This window comes from Amphibalanus amphitrite, unplaced genomic scaffold, assembly GCF_019059575.1.
Source record: "Amphibalanus amphitrite isolate SeventyFive unplaced genomic scaffold, NRLGWU_Aamphi_draft 000315F_arrow, whole genome shotgun sequence".
Classification (NCBI taxonomy): domain Eukaryota; kingdom Metazoa; phylum Arthropoda; class Thecostraca; order Balanomorpha; family Balanidae; genus Amphibalanus; species Amphibalanus amphitrite.
The window spans coordinates 422,606-440,697 of NW_024881810.1; the positions used below are offsets into that span (position 1 = coordinate 422,606).

At 44.0% G+C, this 18,092-nt stretch overlaps 1 protein-coding gene across 2 annotated transcripts in view; it reads left to right on the plus strand.

Moving 5' to 3' along the window:
* LOC122388267 (pleckstrin homology domain-containing family G member 5-like) overlaps positions 1-18,092 on the plus strand; it is a 227,965-nt gene that overhangs the window by 80,897 nt on the left and 128,976 nt on the right. For both annotated transcript variants that reach the window (XM_043379187.1, XM_043379189.1), the window contains one exon: positions 12,619-12,711. In XM_043379187.1, the coding sequence (XP_043235122.1) occupies positions 12,619-12,711 (93 nt within the window). The remainder of the gene's footprint in view (positions 1-12,618; positions 12,712-18,092) is intronic.

Below are 18,092 nucleotides of genomic sequence, written 5' to 3' on the forward strand. Positions count from 1 at the left end.
GCACACTCACACATCCATCACACTCACAACACCCACACACGCCGGGGAAAGTGTCAAAGTCCACTGGGGCAGGTTAGTTAGAGGGGGATCCACAGTCATAGCCAGGTCATCATCAAACTCTGGTCAAATTCAGCGCATGTCAGCAGCAAGGTAGCCCGGGCTCCCAGAGCACCCAACGAAGCGAGGCTTGTTGCCGGGCACTCCAAGGTCCCAGGCCGCCAAACAGATGGGGTGGCATATTACAGTATCATGCACACATCACACTTACACACTCATTTACACAAATAAATGATATCATGCAACCCAGCCAATGTAGGTATGCGCCCTAGTTTGGGCACATATTCTTACACACTTGTGTGTACTCAATTCAAACATGATAAAATGCCATGATGCACACCCAACAGTGTAGGTGTGCAACAAGGTCCATTCTCATTCTCTTACACACTTGTGTGTACTTAGTTCAACATAATTAAATGCCATTATGCACAAGAGTAGGCATGAACAGAATGTCATACACTTACTCATTACACACTTGTGTGTACTTCTGTCACACTTGTCAATTGTCACAATGTACACTGCACGGGGCGTACCTAATCAATGTAGGTACGCACCTAAGATATAAACATTCACACTTACGTACAAATACATGCACATGCAATTATACATATACATACTACATACATTATAGACACTTGTATACGTATCTATAGTTCGTTTTTCTTAAGTTTGCCCCTCACTGTAAGCGTCTCTTTGAACACAGCACGAGAATTGCTAGCTGAATTACTGAGAAAACTGGTTAGCGCACATTGTATTGTAGATATGAATAATATTTTCAAAAATAAGTTTTGAACACCGACGATTTGACGTTATGTTAAGCGCCGTGCAATTTATTTATTAGTTCAGAGATAATTCCTGAGGAATCGTCTATCCCTGTGGGCCTGTAGGTATTGGCAAATACGATTTACGAGTCTGTGAAATAGTAAATAAATTTGATGAAATTGATCGTCTGTGAAATCTTGTCAAATCAGTGTGCGCCAACCAGTTTTCTCAGTAATTCAGCTAGCAATTCTCGTGCTATGTTCAAAAAGACGTTTACAGTGAGGGGCAAACTTAAGAAAAACGAACTATAGGCAAATATACATATTCATTACCATAGGCATGGTAGCGTAGGTATAGGATGAGAAGTCAAAGACATCGCCTGTGAGTAATGCGTTTATCAATACTCAGTATTTATTAATTAAACGCTCTTTTACAATTCTTTTCAATGTATGTTTGGAAGGAGGTACATGTTGAATTTGAGGAAACAGGGGGGTTATAATTTCATTCCAAACTCTAGGTCCAGTCCATGCTATTGTTTGCGTTTTATACTTTTTGTAAGTAAATATTTCTTCAAAATGTCTACCAGAGCGATTGCTTCTGCCGATGGGATGAAACCTGAACATCCGATCTATTCCATCTGGTAGATTATTGCATATTTTTCTATGCAAGATGAGTAGCATTTGCTGATTTCCAATGTCTTTTATCTTGAGAAGCTTAAGTTTTTTGAAAATTGGATCAGCATGTGCCATCCTCGGCTGACCATCTATAACTCTTATAACACGTTTTTGGAGTTTTTCAATTTTTGACAAGCTTGATGAGTATGTATTACTATAAATAAAGCAACAGTAATTGACATACGATAAGAACAAAGCATTGTAAAGCAGTAACAAATGGTCACTGCTTAGAAAATATTTTACTTTGGTAATCATACCAACATTTCTACACAGCACGGTACATAGCTTGTTAATGTGTGTGTTCCACTTCATATCTTCATCAATAAACATTCCAAGGTATTTAACAGTTCCAGTCCTTTGAATTTCGACACCTCCTAGTTTCAGCATTACATCCTGTCTGTTTTTCTTGTTTGAATATATTTGGTACAAGGTTTTATCTGTGTTAACTGATAGCTGGTTTGCAGAAAACCATTCGGATATCTTGGGCATAATGGCATCGATGGAACTTTGTAAATCTGCTTCATTTTCACACTCCATGAAGACTGCTGTATCATCTGCATACAAATATGCAGTAAAATCCTTGCTAATGTTCGGAAAATCGTTTATATATAAAATAAACAGGAGCGGTCCCAGGATAGATCCTTGCGGGACTCCCATATCTATTGATACTGTTTTAGATCTTGTTTGGTCTATTTGAACACATTGAGCTCGCTCGTTCAAATACGATGATATCATATCGTACGCCTTATCTTTTATTCCATAACACTTGATTTTGTTTAATAAAATGTCTATGTTCACAGTGTCGAAGGCTTTTCGGATATCCAAATAAAGCCCACATGCAATGTGGTTTAGTTCAAGAGCACTTACAATCTTTTCTTGTAAGAGTGATATTGGCATGTACGTGCTCATACCTTTTCTAAATCCAAACTGGTGTGGATTAATAATACCATTTGTAACTAAATGATCGTTAAAACGAGTATGTAGAAGTTTTTCCAATAGTTTGGAAATCACCGGTAAAAGGGATATCGGTCTATAGTTATTAAAATGCTGATTATTGCCTGCTTTGAAAATTGGTTTAACAATAGCAAATTTTAGAAGTTTAGGAAAAGTACTTTCGTGCAGACAGAGGTTCATGAAGTGTACGATTTCTGGCATTATTGAGGCATAAGTTGCTCTAAATATTCTAGTATTTATCTTGTCATGGCCTCCACCGACCTTATTCATATTGTCTACGATGTTGGTAATTTCCTGTTCATTAGTGAGTGATAGGGAATCCAGGCTATTCCCTGTAAATACAGGTATATATTTTGTTGGATCTACATCATTTCGATGTATTTTATTTCTTAACTGCTTACCAACATTAGAAAAAAATGTGTTAAATCCATTAGCTATTTGTTGAGGCCCTTCGACATTCGCATCCGCGGTATGGAAGGATTTTGGCAAAGCTGAGTGGCCAGATGAACCTTTCGTTATCTTTCTTAAGATATCCCACGTTTTCTTAGGGTTTGCATTTTTTAATTCGTTTTTGATGTACATTTTCTTTGCTTCCCTTAGAATATTATTAAGGGCATTTCTGTAATTGTTATATGTGGATATGTTTTCTCGATTGGGATATTTGTTCTTTTGTAGAAACAATACATTTTTACGGTTTATTGATGCTAAAATACCTGGACTGATCCACGGTTTAATTGGTGTATTTTTCCTAGAGGGTCTATAGGTAATGCTATACCTATCTATTCCTGTTGTGTATGCTTGTAGTAAAGTTTCACAGGCAATGTTCGGGTCTGTTACATTAGTGAATCCATGTAATGAATTTTGAAGGTGTGTTTTAAGGGCATCAATTTTCCTGTAGTCGAAAGATTTTATTTCTTCCCTTTGCAGTTTTCGCTCAACGCTTTTGATGCTCAGCGTGAGGAACACAGGAAAATGATCTGACAGATCATCATTGATCACTCCAGAGTTGTTTACAATTTCTATATTATTACAATATATGTTGTCTAATAGTGACCACTTTTTTTCTCCATACCTTGTTGTCTTACATATGGATGGGAGGAATCCGTACGATGTAAGGAGATTAAAAAAGTCACGGGTAGAGTCATCGTTGTCAAGGTCAAAAAGGTCGAAGTTAAAATCACCTGCAATTATGCATGAGCAATTGGTTTGAGCTCGTGTAAGTGATTCTAAAATGGTGTCCATGTAGTCAATGAACTCGGATTGACATACACCTGGAGGTCTATAAATCTGTCCTATGATTAATACCTTAGAGCAAGGTAGTTCACATTTAATAAATAATGATTCTGTACCTCTCAGACCTTCTGTTTGTAACTTCACACAAGATTTGACTCGATCGTTGCGCACGTAAACGGCCACTCCTCCACCTGCCTTTCCTACTCTGCTTTCAAAGAAGGCAGAGTAACCAGCCATTGTGCGCTGTTTTTCAGTATCACGATTGAGCCAGGTTTCAGATATACAGATTACATCCCATTTGATACCAGTTGTGTGTAGAAATGTTGTGAGTGAGTCAAACTTTTCATTGTTGAGGATGGATCTGACATTCAGGTGTATAATTGACCATTGATGAATTATTAGATCATCAGGTTTAGATCTATTGACATCAACTGAGTAGAATTTACATTTACCGATAATGTCCTCAAACATTCTTTGAGTTTCTGGTTCAAAGTTGCTTTCGACGCCATGAAATGGATCAAAAGTTTTCTGGTATAGATTATGCAAATGGGCATCATCAATAATGTGTAACGGCATTCACTAATCTCCTGGAAATTCAAGAGATTTAAAAGCTATACTCAGTATAGAAGGTAACACTAAATAACAGTGTTTGGGATGAGCAAAGAATATTGGTTTCAACCAATACACAATGTAAGAGCAACATATGTAACGAATGTAGCAGCATATGTAGATAGTTATACATAATAGTAGTGTTATGTAGTACGCATCTACACTACCGCCATCTGTAGATGTCTTGTTACGCCAGATCAACATAGATCTTGAAAAACTGTAGGTAGCGCTTTCTTCAGTCACTTAGGTAAGCTTTCTCGCAAGACGTTACATTAGATTGACCACTCTTGACAAAATAATCAGATTGAAACTTAGCTCTTGTGCCTGATGCACTTACATTTCAATTTATTGAAATAAAACACTCAAATTTACCCTTGAAAATTGTTGACATTTAAATGATATTAATCAAGATTTGATGATCAGCAAACAAGCTCAAGCTATTCAAATCACACCCAAATCAAAATAATAACTTTGGCAATGTTGATAACTCTTGCTGTCTTATTGAAAAGCAAATCTTCAATTTGTTCATATCCAAATTCACTGCCAAGCACTGAAATCTTGTTGCAAGGCCCTAAAAACAACAGACAAAAACAAAACAGACAAGGCCCGTCTTGTGGAAATCGACAGTGCGGTGCGGCGGCCTTGGCGAAATTTCCCAAGGCTGCTCTTTGTTTACATTTTAGTGATGGGCCAACTTGGCCGCCCAAGTACTTGTTTTGCGTGAGTAAGTACAATTTTGTCAATTTTGAAACGGCTATATCTCGCAAATTTTGGTACCGATTTACATTTTATGCATATATTTAGAATCGGCAGAGTCTGGGGAGTTCATTGATTGGAAATTTATGCCGATTCCTTTCAATTTTTAAACCCTGATAATCCCTTTAAACACGCAGATACAACTCGGAAACAGAGCGTTTAAAAGCTCCCAGAGGGAGATGTCTAATGTCATGGGGCAGACGGTTGTACAACTGGGCTATGCTGTAGAGCAGGCGCCGCCTCCCTGCTTCGGTTCTCACGCGTGGGAGAGACAGATCAGTGTCCCGCCGGGTTGAGCGTGAGCGAAGGGAAGAGTTGGCCAGGATTTGGGAGGACATAGTATCCGGCTCTTCGGTGCAGCGTATTTTGTGGAGGAAGTTAAGAGAGTGGATTTCGTACAACTGACGGGCGGTAGGCCAGCCCAGTTCCTCTCGCACGTCCGATATGTGGTCAAATTTTCGATTCCAGGACAAAAAGTCAAAAGACAAAATGTCAAAAGACAAAAAGTCAAATGCAAAAAGTCAAAATGGATAAAAGTCAAATGGAAAAAAGTCAAATGGATAAAAGTCAAAACGGATAAAAGTCAAAAGACAAAAAGTCAAATGGCAAAAAGTCAAAACGTCCAAAAGTCAAAAATGCAAAAAGTCAAATGGCAAAAAGTCAAAATGGCGAAAAGTCAAAAACGCAAAAAGTCAAAAGCAAAAAGTCAAATGGCGAAAAGTCAAAATGGCAAAAAGTCAAAAACGCAAAAAGTCAAAAGCAAAAAGTCAAATGGCAAAAAGTCAAAATGGCGAAAAGTCAAAAACGAAAAAAGTCAAAAGCAAAAAAGTCAAATGGCAAAAAGTCAAAATGGCGAAAAGTCAAAAACACAAAAAGTCAAAAGCAAAAAGTCAAATGGCAAAAAGTCAAAAAACGCGGAAAGTCAAAAGACAAAAAGTGAAAAAACGGCAAAAAAGTCAAAATGATAAAAATCAAATGGAAAAAGTCAAATAAGAAAAATTCAAAAGTAAAAAGTCATATAGGTATCTAAAAAATCATAAGACACCGCTCGCTCGTAATTAAAGGGACTATCCCACCTTCTAAAATGTTGTTAAAACCAGTTAAATTGTGCCCGACTTTATAGATTGGATGACCAGGAACACGGTTCTGGCATTTATTTTTCATTAAACATCTTAGGCTTCCCATATTCCAAACACAAACTTTCAAATATGTGACGTCACAGCCCAAAATTACCTCCTTCCCCAGGCCACATTACTGTCATAAAGCTGATTCTTTTTACTCTGTAGGCACCACAACAAAGTCCAGAACAAGTTTTAAGCGATTTTTCAACGAACAAACCCATTTAAATCAGAATGACAAAACGAGGTGACGTCACACTAACGGTCGCTCCATGTTGAAGATAGGACCTTGCGCAAGGCCCATTTTCAAATGAAGGGAACGAATTTCTTCAACACCAAGAGGCCGCGGGGGTTGCAGCCTAGATACCTATATAGTGGTTTCTGAACCTCGCCGCAAACTTGGCTATCTCAACTCAAACCCCATGTTAAAGGTGGGATAGTCCCTTTAACCCTATGGCGTTGCATGGAAAGAAATGAGTTCAAACTTCCTCGAGCCCGGCTCCAGCATTGAGAAAGTTCCAGCGCCAGTGCTCCCACATTTAATAATAACCTGTGAATCATTTTCATTTTATTACTTAATGGATTCGTTCATTAAAATATGTTCATTTCTTTTAACCAAATTTCTATAAACCCAGCGCGTTGGATGCTGGACCAGTCAGCGATGACCGTACAGAGACCAGAGAGCGTGAGTGGACGGAGGGGACCGCGTCCAGTCTATCGGGCACGTTTAAACTTTAGTCAGATAAAACTTTGCCATAGCACTGGAATTGCACGATGGGGCAGTGGTGACCCGGGAACGTTTGAAAAGTTGATGAGGTAGGTTGAAAGTTGAGGGGACAAAAATTGCAACTCAAAATTTTGAAATTATCTCGTCTTTTGTATTTTTTACTTTAAGTCCATTGACGTCATTTAAGCGTTAATCACATGGTATTTTTTTATTTTGAGGTTTTGGCTTTTCACCAGGGCCTCCTCTCAGGGGCGACACTTTCCAAAAATTATTGGTAGGGCTCTAATGTAAATTTTTGCCAATTCAAAGCGATTCTTTCCACGCAACGCCATAGGCATAATGTTAAATTTCCAAAATTATTGGTAGGGCTCGGGCCCTACCATGCCTATACAAAACGACACCCATGCCTCCTCTAACATGTTAACTGCGGGAGCTGCAGCCCCCGCAGTCATCCTCCAAACTGGTCACTGAGGGGTACCTTAGTCATTTTTTAGTCTTAGACGTTTTTGGTAGGGGTTACCTTAGTCATTGCCCGTGATCGGGCCCCCAGTCAAAACTGCTTAGAGGAGGCACTGCTTTTCACTCGCTCCCATGGGGGAGGGGCTGCCGCCGCCCGGTGCTCCGCGCACCACGGACGCCACGCGAGCGCTGCTGGCGCGGCGGCGCGCACTGCTCGGCCCGCGCGCCGAGTATACGGTGGTGAACCGGCAGTGTCGAGCGGCCATCAGACGTGACCACGCGGCATACTATGCTGACCAGCTGCGTGAGGCAGGACCGGCGAGGATGTGGACAGTGCTGCGGCCGGTGATCGGGGCGGGGAAGAGTGCCACTGCTGCTGCGCCACTGCGCCAGCGTGCACGCCGGAAGCGCTCAACGCGGATTATGTGAGCGTGGGCCCCACCACCGCAGCCAGCGTCCCTGCCCCGCTGCTGCGGACCCCGGTACCTGTCAGAATCCCTCGCGTACTCACATGTTCCTTACAACTTCAGTGGGTAGGGTACGTTGCGCTGTATAATATTTTTCAAAAGATGAAAAGATCGATGCTTCGACTTTTATCCTTTTGACTTTTTATTTCAGACTTTGACTTCACTTTGCTATTTTATACTTTTTTCATTTTTTGACTTTTTGTCTTTTGACTTTTACCCGTTTTGACTTTTTACTTTTGACTATTTGTCTTTTGACTTTTTTTCCATTTGACTTTTTTGTCTTTTGACTTTTACACGTTTTGACTTTTTGTCTTTTGACTTTTTTCCGTTTTGACTTTTATCCTTTTGACTTTTTGCATTTTTGACTTTTTGTCTTTTGACTTTTTTCCGTTTTGACTTTTATCCTTTTGACTTTTTGCATTTTTGACTTTTTGTCTTTTGACTTTTACACGTTTTGACTTTTATCCTTTTGACTTTTTGCATTTTTGACTTTTTGTCTTTTGACTTTTACACGTTTTGACTTTTTGCTTTTGACTTTTTGCATTTTTGACTTTTTGTCATTTGACTTTTTACGTTTTTGACTTTTGCACATTTTGACTTTTTGCTTTTGACTTTTTGTCTTTTGACTTTTATCCGTTTTGACTTTTATCTTTTTGACTTTTATCCCGTTTGACTTTTTGCATTTGACTTTTTGTCTTTTGACTATTTGTCTTTTGACTATTTGTCTTTTGACTTTATTCCTTTTGACTTTTTGTCCGGTTACCCAAATTTTCTTCGGCCGGACACAACGCGCAGCGCAAAATTGAGAACTTTTTGGAGGCGTTGTGTGTTTTTGTCCGACCCGTTTCCATAGACCGAGAGACAATATCGGACGTGCGAGAGGACCAAGGCGCTGACCACAGTAGGCAGAACCCGAAGCCTGCCGTCTTGTTTGTCGTGTGCTGACCATGAGTCATTCTTTTCCTTGGAAGTGGTTTCTGGCGTTTAACGACACTATTGCTTGGTTTAGAATATGATGAGCTACCGAACAATGGCACGAACCCATGGTCGAGCTGCTCTAAATGCTCATTTATTCTGTTGGGTCAACTTTTGTGTAGAATCCAGCGATGTATGTAATTGCTTGTAGGTACCTACTATTTTCGGGTAAATGCCACATTTAGCAGAGTATTCTTTCAAAATAGTTAGGCTAGGGCTCTAGAGGAGAAACTTAAGGTAGGTGTATAAAAGAGAGGAACTATAGGCAGGTAGGTGGGGCATTCCACGATAGATCGTACCACTTTTTTCCAATTTGACACCCTCATCTCTCGGAATTTGACGATAATTGGTCTCAGGGGTAATCAGGGGCTCTGAATCTACCTGTAACAATTTCAGGCTTATCAAATAAGTATTTTTTGAGTTATGATGTATAACATTTTTTTGGATCTTGCTTTGCAGCGCTAAGTTTGGCGGGCTGTAACTCTAAGACGGATTATTCAAATGCCAAATGTTATATAACATTAAACTTGCAATGAAACAGAGATTAATATGTATTTTTGAAATTTCGAAAAATACGCTATTTTTTATATATGACATATCGAGTTTTCTTTCATTTGTATTTTTTGGACTTTGGGACCAAATTTTTTTGAATTTTTATTTCTTTAAAAAAATATTTGGCTCATTGTTAACAAATATGCAAAAAATTAAGAAGGTGTTCTTTCTATAAATGTATTTATTTTACGTCACGATAACGGTTTCGAATAGTGATTTCGGGAGGGGTGAGCTTACAAATGGCGTGGTAAAGCTGCCTAGTGACATCACGGGTTACTGAAATTTCAATTGAAGTCTGAGTCATCTGAAAAAAGTGAAAAGAGGGTTCATCCAACCCTCTTTCCTATAAGCGCGAGGGTGAAAAAGGCTGTTTGGTTCTGACATTGTTTTGGACGCCAACGACCATAGCTGTCCGAGATGAAAGTTACAGGACGCATACATGGTGTCCTCCAGAGGTCTCACAACTTGTATATCTGGGAATTCTTAAGGTTACGTGAGGTCAGGTCGGTCACGTGACATCACTGTTATATCCTCTTGAGTCCCGCCAATTCGCCCATGAATGGAGAGCAACGAAACTTTTTTGGCTGAGAGCTTTGGTGCCAATAATGGCCAGATTGGTGACATTTCAGCCGTGAAGGTCATCGCGCATGCGCAGTGACATGTATACTGGGATATACAAAAATACTCAAAGCCTATAAAATCTGACTGAAATGCAACCCATGAAAACTTCCATACAAACACCAAAGTGTATTTTTTTTCGTTTGTTTAGGGCGTAAAATGGCTAATAGTATTGACACGTTTAATTATCAACACCACTCGCCCTTAACTTCAGCTTCTTCTGCCCCTTGCCCACTGCTCTTAGGTCTTTAGTTGCCATTTCCTTTGAAGATATAGAACTTGTAGCACCTGTTGCGAATCGATAAACAGTAGAGGAAGACCTTGCAGCATTATCTGAAGCGACATCTCTAAAAAAATCGCCGTATGGTGTGTTTTAGAGAGGTGCTTGCCTATGTCATTGTGCTTAGGGGTCGGATTCTAATTCATCGGGCGATTTATCAAACTTTGAGTGAGGATCTACGGTCATTGAGGTCGCCAACGATTCGAAGAATGTCAACGCTCAACCACAGAGCCATTTGAAGGCATAATGTTGTTTGTGAGCCACCAAAAATGGCTTTAACTAACCCAGCAACCATGTATACTACAGTATACATGACTAGTCCTAGGCACAGTCCGTTGTATACTGACGTTTACATTTCTCCGTCGTGCAGGATCCCGTTGGTCACTCGGGTGTACATTTATTTTTTCAGAGGTCAATTCCTCCGAATAATTGTAGTGCTACTTCTTAAGCACGTCTCAAAATTTTTCGGGCCAAGGACATTTGTATACCTTAGTATACATGAACTTTAATTCTTTCTGGAAAAGTTCCAAACACACAATTTTGTTTACAAAACCTGCAAGCAATGATCAACAACGAATGGTTATGTTAGCAAAACAACAGTTTTCGATGAGTCATACTCTTAAAAAGAAATAACAGGAAAATAATTAGGAGACGTACCCCTATGCTGCGACCGCCGAGATACCGGGAAGATTAACGCGCTGAGGCGTCAACAAATTCAACTTGAGGATATAAATTCAGCCACCAGGTGGCGGACCATGGCATGAAGAATGCAACGCATGGCCATGAAATAGCCTAGCCATTAGTGAATTCCGTAGAGATCGACTTAAGACGATGTATACCCCAGTATACAAAAAGAACCAAGAGGATAAGTCAATGGGGAAATATGAAAACTGTTATTTTGGCGCCGAGAATAATCTCAAACTATCCCACGTACATGGTATCGTGATTTCATGCACTTCTTGCAAAGTCCCGCAATGCTTTTCTTTTGCATTGGTAACCTTGCGTGACGTCATTTATGACGTCAATAGCGTCGTACGAGTTTTTCGTCAATAACTCCCGATCAAATGGAGCTAGAGAGTCGGGAAAGCCACCAATGGACTCGGGAAGACCTTCCGAATCGAATGATATGCCATACGATACCCTTTGCCCAGCTTCGTGACCTGAGGGGCTCTGACCTGACCTTGACCCGAGGTCAACTACTTAAGTTGACCTCACCCTAGCAAAAAGTATACCATTCGATGCACCTGAGCTAGGCGAACACAATGATGCCAAAATCGCGGCTCTGCTGCCATTTTTTGCGAAGTTATTTACTAAAAACCGAACACCCGTAACTTCAGTCACTTGACCTGACCTCAGACGCTACCGGTTAACCTGAGACCTCAAAATCGGGTACCAATCGCTGCGACTTGTTACGGCACACACGCTCGTTTTTTTCCTCGAGGCTCTAGCTCTATTAGAAGCGAACGGCGTACTGGGGTCGTATCAACCCCGCCGAAACCCATTTTGTTTGCGGGAAAATGAGGATTTTATAGAAAGAACACCTTTCTAATTTTTTGCATGTCGATTTGCAATGACATTAAGTTTATTTTGAAAAAATAAAAATGTGAAAAATTTTGGTCCCAAAGGTCTTTAGAGGCAAATGAAAAAAGATTAAGGTTTTTGCTCAACAATAAAATTTTTTCTTTGGAATCTTTAAATGGTAATATTAATTTTTGATTCATTGCAAGCTTAGTGTTGCTTACTGTTTGTTGGTAGCTTAACCCGTTCTTGAGTTATAGGCCATCAAACTCACCGTTACAAACCGAAGTTAAAAAAATGTAATGCAATATAACTCAAAAAGTTTTGATCTGAGAAGTCTGATATTTTGCCAGGCGTCTTTGGGGCCTATGATTACCCCTAGGACGGATTTTCATTAAAATCTGAGAGATGAGGGTGACGGGCCTGGTACGATCTATCGTGGAATGCCCCAGGTGTAAAGAAGGTCCAGCACACGTCGCCACTTTGTCGCTGGCTGCGTAATAGCAGCTGCGCCAGACCTGAGCGCCATCTAGAGCACAGTTGGCAGTTTCTCCGCCAGGTGTCAGGACAGACGCGCGTGTCCCTCATCGGTACCAAACCAACTGCTGTCAGTGCTGTCTACTTAGAATGGAAATCATTCGCTTGTCAAGGGCAATGCTACGATTTATTTCATATTTGATATAGTTTTGAGATGCTTCAGCTATTAAGTGCTGAAACTGGATATCGTGATAATATCGTGTACGAATGCTTCGTTTTCATTGGACAAAAAAAGCGATGCAAAGTCCCTGCATCCCGTACATTCCGCCCCCTCACCCACACGCGCCGGCTGCTGTTTGACCTTTGACCCTTTGTCCGCCAGGTCACGAGGGGATGCGGTGGTCTTCTCCGGGCCGGCCGGAGGTGCCCCGCTGCAGTCGGCCCCACCCGCCCTACTCGCGCACCCAGTCGTTCGGTGAGTACCCGCTGGGAGTACTGCGCCTCACAATGAGAAGCTGTAAATGTAAATATGAATTTCAGCTGTAGTGACAGTGATGTAGACGGCTGTCACAAGTCCAACCTGCAGTCAGTCACATCTGCAGGAATAAGAGACTGCCGAAATATCCACAGTCCGCTGCACACGGGTTGCGGGCAGGAGAATAAGACGGATGAGGGCAATGCCCTACATGCACTGCCTGTCTGTGCAATCACAATGATGGATAACATTGTTAAGGCCATCTATTAGGTAAACATAAATCCTTGCATGTAATGTTAGTTTTCGTGCCAGGTGTATTATACATTTTAAACGTCCGGCTGCTTTTGTGGCGTTTGGATCAGCTAAACATCGCTCCCGGTCTTTGATTATGTAAAATTGGTGGGACATTGTGGTTTCGTAAGCTGACCAGAAGGCACTGCTGTGCCGTAATTTTCAACCCGCCGCCGCTGCAATCCAGGAGTGTCGCTGTAACTTATTGTCCATTTAGGAAGGTGAGGTGTGACGAATTCGGATAAATCAACACTGTCTGCTCAAATTTACTCGGCTGGACTCCAGTCATGGCTCGTCTGTCGTCAATCACGAACCGCTAGTCTAGGTCACGCTCAGAATTAGTTGGTAATTGCATATTGGTATGGTAATGGTATAACCGTAAAACTATGGCTGCATTAGCACTTCTTTAGCGTCACCTAGACAACAAGCTGGAAGCTCTAGTTCTGACTTTGGCCACCAGAGCGGAGAGTGGCGCTGCTGTCTCCCGGTGCTCTCAAGTCCCGAGAGGACGTTGACGTTAGCTCGGTCACCGAAATCCCGTTAACTACCTGTGGTCATGAACGCAGCGGACACAACGCGAGCCATTCACAGTGGCTGTCGGGTCTGGAGTGTTTTGTTTGTGGGGCTGGACTAAGGATGGGTGTAACTCGTTTGATTTAGTCCATTGTTTTGCTAGATACCTCTAGGAAATATCAGACTCCTGCCTCACCCATGCAACAACTATGGTATTATTTTATTCCGGTTTCCGTTATTTCTTGACAACCACTGGGTTCTTTTAAGCGAATTCCTTTTCTAATAGCTTCCCGTTGATTGCTTCCCAGCTTTTCATATCGCTCATAATTTTGACGTTTTATGCATGCTTTATTCCCGCATCTTATGATCCCTCACTTTATTTTTACATTTCAACTTTTATTGGCTGTCTGCCTTTTGAAGCTTCAGCCGAGGCATCTCGGCATATTCGCTGAGATTGTGCTGTAATTTGGTGAAATAGTTCTCAATCTTCTCTGAAATGGACCATCTTCCACGTGAGAAACAGCTTGCATTTCAACTGAGAGTGAACCATTTGCCGAATGAGGCATTGTTGTTCTTGATGGATAAATTATGTCAAACCGCAATGCACCGCATATTTATGCATTATGTGGTTCTGGGTATTGGACTTGGGTCCAAGACTTGAATTATGAAAAGGTATAAAACTTATGAATACCTACTGGTCATTTAGGTTATTTATTTCAGGTCATGTTGGTTGAAGTACCTAAATGAATTCCTCTCAATACCATGGTTGGGGTCAGGTAAACCCCACTTACATGCTTATGCTTCCTGGAACAACGAATATTTACATGCAGCCTGACAGTCATGCAGTCATGTTTTATACGACTATCTCCGGGTGCACTTTACACCGGAACTCGACCATAAAACGATGGTGATTGACATTTAACAGATTTGACCTCCCTCCCAGACGATCCCACTAAAAGAGTAACGACCGAAAAAAATACCCGCTCGTTCGACCCCGTCACCGTCTTTGACGCCGTACTGTCCTTTTCAAGGATGTCAGCTCCGCACTTCCGCCTGTCGTGCTCCCTCAAATCTTCCACTGTGCGGCGGCAGCTGGAGGGTGGTGGCGGGCCTTTTTTAGCGGACCGGAGGTGCGCCAGAACTGTCTCTTTGTGTGACAGCGGGACACTGTTCACGGACGGACAATGTGCGGCGGCGGCGGTGGCCTCTCATTTGGTCCGGTGACCGCCGCCACCCTCCTTCCACCCGGCGGGACCTCAGGGCGGACCGAGCGACGTAATCGATGGGCAGGCCGACAGAGTGCGGCCTCATTTCTACGCATTCGGAATCAACCTCGAGCAAGCAGGCTGAATTCATGATTCGCAGCTAACACTAGGCTTTCGAAGTCGCGAAAAGAAGTTTCTGTCTTATCGAGAGGTGGTAAAATTACAAATGTGGCTTCGGCGATCTTACTTCTTCTTTTCCGGCGGCCGGAGTGATGATCCCATCTCCGCTCTTTCATGGCTCCTTCACAGCGTCATGTGCGCTCATCTGGTGTGTTGAGCTCAGTGGCGGGACAGCTGATGATCACCCCCCCTCCCCGTCCTGGCAGATGGCTGGTTAGCCTGTTCGTGCGGGCGGACGGTCTCACGGGCATCGTCCTCCGATCGACTGACTGGTTATAATCCCATCTGTGCCTGGATATTGGCCAATGATCAATCAGTAATCAATTCGTCGGCCCCCGGAACCGATAGCGCTGTAATCTCACATGCAGGCGTCTTATACTGCCATACATACTGAACTGATACACGATAAACAGTGCCTGCTGTAATTCTCTATAGTCAGCTAATTTCTGTGAGAGTGAGGCTTGTCATTAATGCGCCTCCCTGACCTCGGCGACCTATGGAAGAAAATGAGAACCCCACGGAATATTTCGGCTCATTGCGGTGCGATATCTCATTCTCCCGGAAGTAAAATCCGCCGACGATATCTCTCCCGGGTGTGTCATCTAAACCAGCGCACCCCGGTACTTCTCCTACAGAGCGCTCCCTGTTTGCTGTGGTGGGACTGGGGTCACGCCGAGCCCGGTCAGTCAGTGACCGGCGAGTCAGCAGCTGCTGCTCCGCTGTGCCGCTGTCTCCCTGTCCTCTGGTCCCTCTGTTCCGCTGTGCGCTGGGCCGCTGTCCTCCAAACAGTGTCAGGTGGCGGGACGACCGCGCTCCCAGCGCGTACCGGACATTGGCACGGCGCGACAGATGGCCCTCCGATCACCGCAGCACCGCCTTCAGGGCCTTCCGTGCGTGCCGCCGCCGCCGCCGCGCCGCCTTCGTCGCTGACGGCGCGGGAGCTGGATACCTCAGGGCGGTGTCCGCTGCTAATGACCGCTCGGTGCATAACTGTCCGTTATGGCCGCTTGGCGGTAAATGCGTTTTCACGATGGCTAGTTGAAAAATACGCCGCAGGCAGGCGCTGGTGATGTGTTAAAGCCACGCCCAGGAATGTCTCCCGTGTGCGTGTGTAGCTATGCGCATATCAGTCTGTGGTGCGTGTATGTGTGCCTATTAGATCTGTGGCAGACATGCCGCAATTGATTGTCACCAACTACTAATGCCTGCACAGATCGGGCCGACGATGGGTCGTCTCTGCCTCTGCAGGGGTCGGTGGGGAGAGAGCGTGGGGAGGGATACTTTCGGAGTCTGCCTGTCTCCAGCACGCGGCAATCACGTGGGGGGCACGTGGCTACCGATATTGAACGCTCTGGCCCGCCGTGGACAGCCGGTGGGCGGTGGCTGGACTCTCGGCGTCTCTGTCCGGAACGCCGAGACTATTTCAAATCGGTGCAGATGCAACGCAGCTCGGCGGTGGCGGCGGCGTCTGGGGGGGGGGGGGGGAGGGGAGCTGCGAGCAGCAATAGTTTTCAAACTTGATTGTCGAACAAGGCTGTTCGGCCGGCGCGCCTGTCGAGATGCAGATAGAGTGAGGTCGAACTGATCAACTGCCGCTTTGTGCGCGTCGGACACCGTTCAGCGGTATGTTGAGAGGCGCTCGCGGAGTGTCAGGAGCTGCAGATTGCTGCGGGGGGCTGCGGGGAACCGTCAATGGTCTGCACGGCTGTCAGCTCTGAGTGAGGAGATGACGAACCGATGGTGCGCGCTCTGGGAGTGGGGAGGGGCGGCTGCCATGCGCCGGCCCCTACTGCGGTCGCTAACGGTGCACGGTGACGGTGCAGGACGCGCCGCGAATCAGACAGCCGGCCGGCCCACTGTCGCTGAGGCACGCCGCCGATTCTCATTGCTATAGCTGTGGAGGAAGTGGGTCGGTGGTGTGCTGTACTGGCCGGGGGCATGGGTCCGACTGTGTTTGAGATTCTTAATGGAACCGATAAGAGGTAGAAAACATAATGATATCAGATCATAAGAATAAAATGCATTGCGTAGGCATCAAATGAATGAGGACGACATAAATACCTGCACTTCTTTATCACATTTTGGGTTTCTCATCAGAAGCTGCGGCTTATGTTACTTCAACCGCTGAAGAGTTCTTGCCTTTGAGCCTTTCATGCAAACCATAGGAGAGCGCTATGTTAGGAATGCAGCCCGCCGTATGAACTTGCATAAATATTAGATGAAATCAGTGCTCAAAACTATGCCCTAGCACCTACCTTACTTATACGTTATATATGTAGGCTACTAAAGCTGCACCTGAATATCCTTTCCTCACCACCTGAGTTGAAGGTATAAAAACATTCAGCACATGAGTGTCGGGCTCGGCCAACAAAGGCTCACCATCAAGTAAAATACATCGCTTGGCGGCGTGTACCCCGCAATCATGGATATTGCCCAGCCAATTTGGACGGCCTAAACACTTCATTATAGCCACCCGTTTGAGTGAACTGCATGATTTTACCAGAAAACAAGACATGTAACACAGCGATCCCTCAACTGCAGCTTACTGGAGTTTTTACCGTTTCCACTGAACGTTTTTACTTTTCCACGAGTGTGAACGTCTCACCATTGACAGTGGTCACGCTTTTTGTTATGGAAAACTAAAACCAGACTTCCGCTGAACACAATGCCAGGTGGCAACGACATTAGCTCGGGTTACCAAAGCCAACGTCGGGAAACTACGCGGGCACGTGCTATCGTGCTAGCACCGGCGATGAATTGCACGATAGGGCACCCAACGGTGCTCGTGAGCTCGGAACAGACCCTCCGCCTCGTGCCATTAATTCTCAGCCGTCAGTCTGTGATTCGAACCATGACGATTGGAATGGCGAGCGGTCGGGCTAACGCTTTGCAGCAGCTTCCAGCAATGTAGTGGAGATCGACAGAAATAATAGACCCCAACAACTACCCAAAGCTGAATGCCTGTATTCTGGTGTCAAGTAGCACTAGCCACCTCCCAGTGGAGACCAGCGGCGCTGCGGCGGAGCTCTACCACCGACAGCTGTCGGCCCGGCGGAGGTAAACGGCCTCTCCCACTCCGCCGGCTGTGTGTCGCCGTGGGCAGAAGACATACGGCGTGTGACCGCCGTGGTACGTGACGCCAAACAGCTGGACACGTAGTTAATGACTGCGGCCGCCGAGCGATGGCGAGCC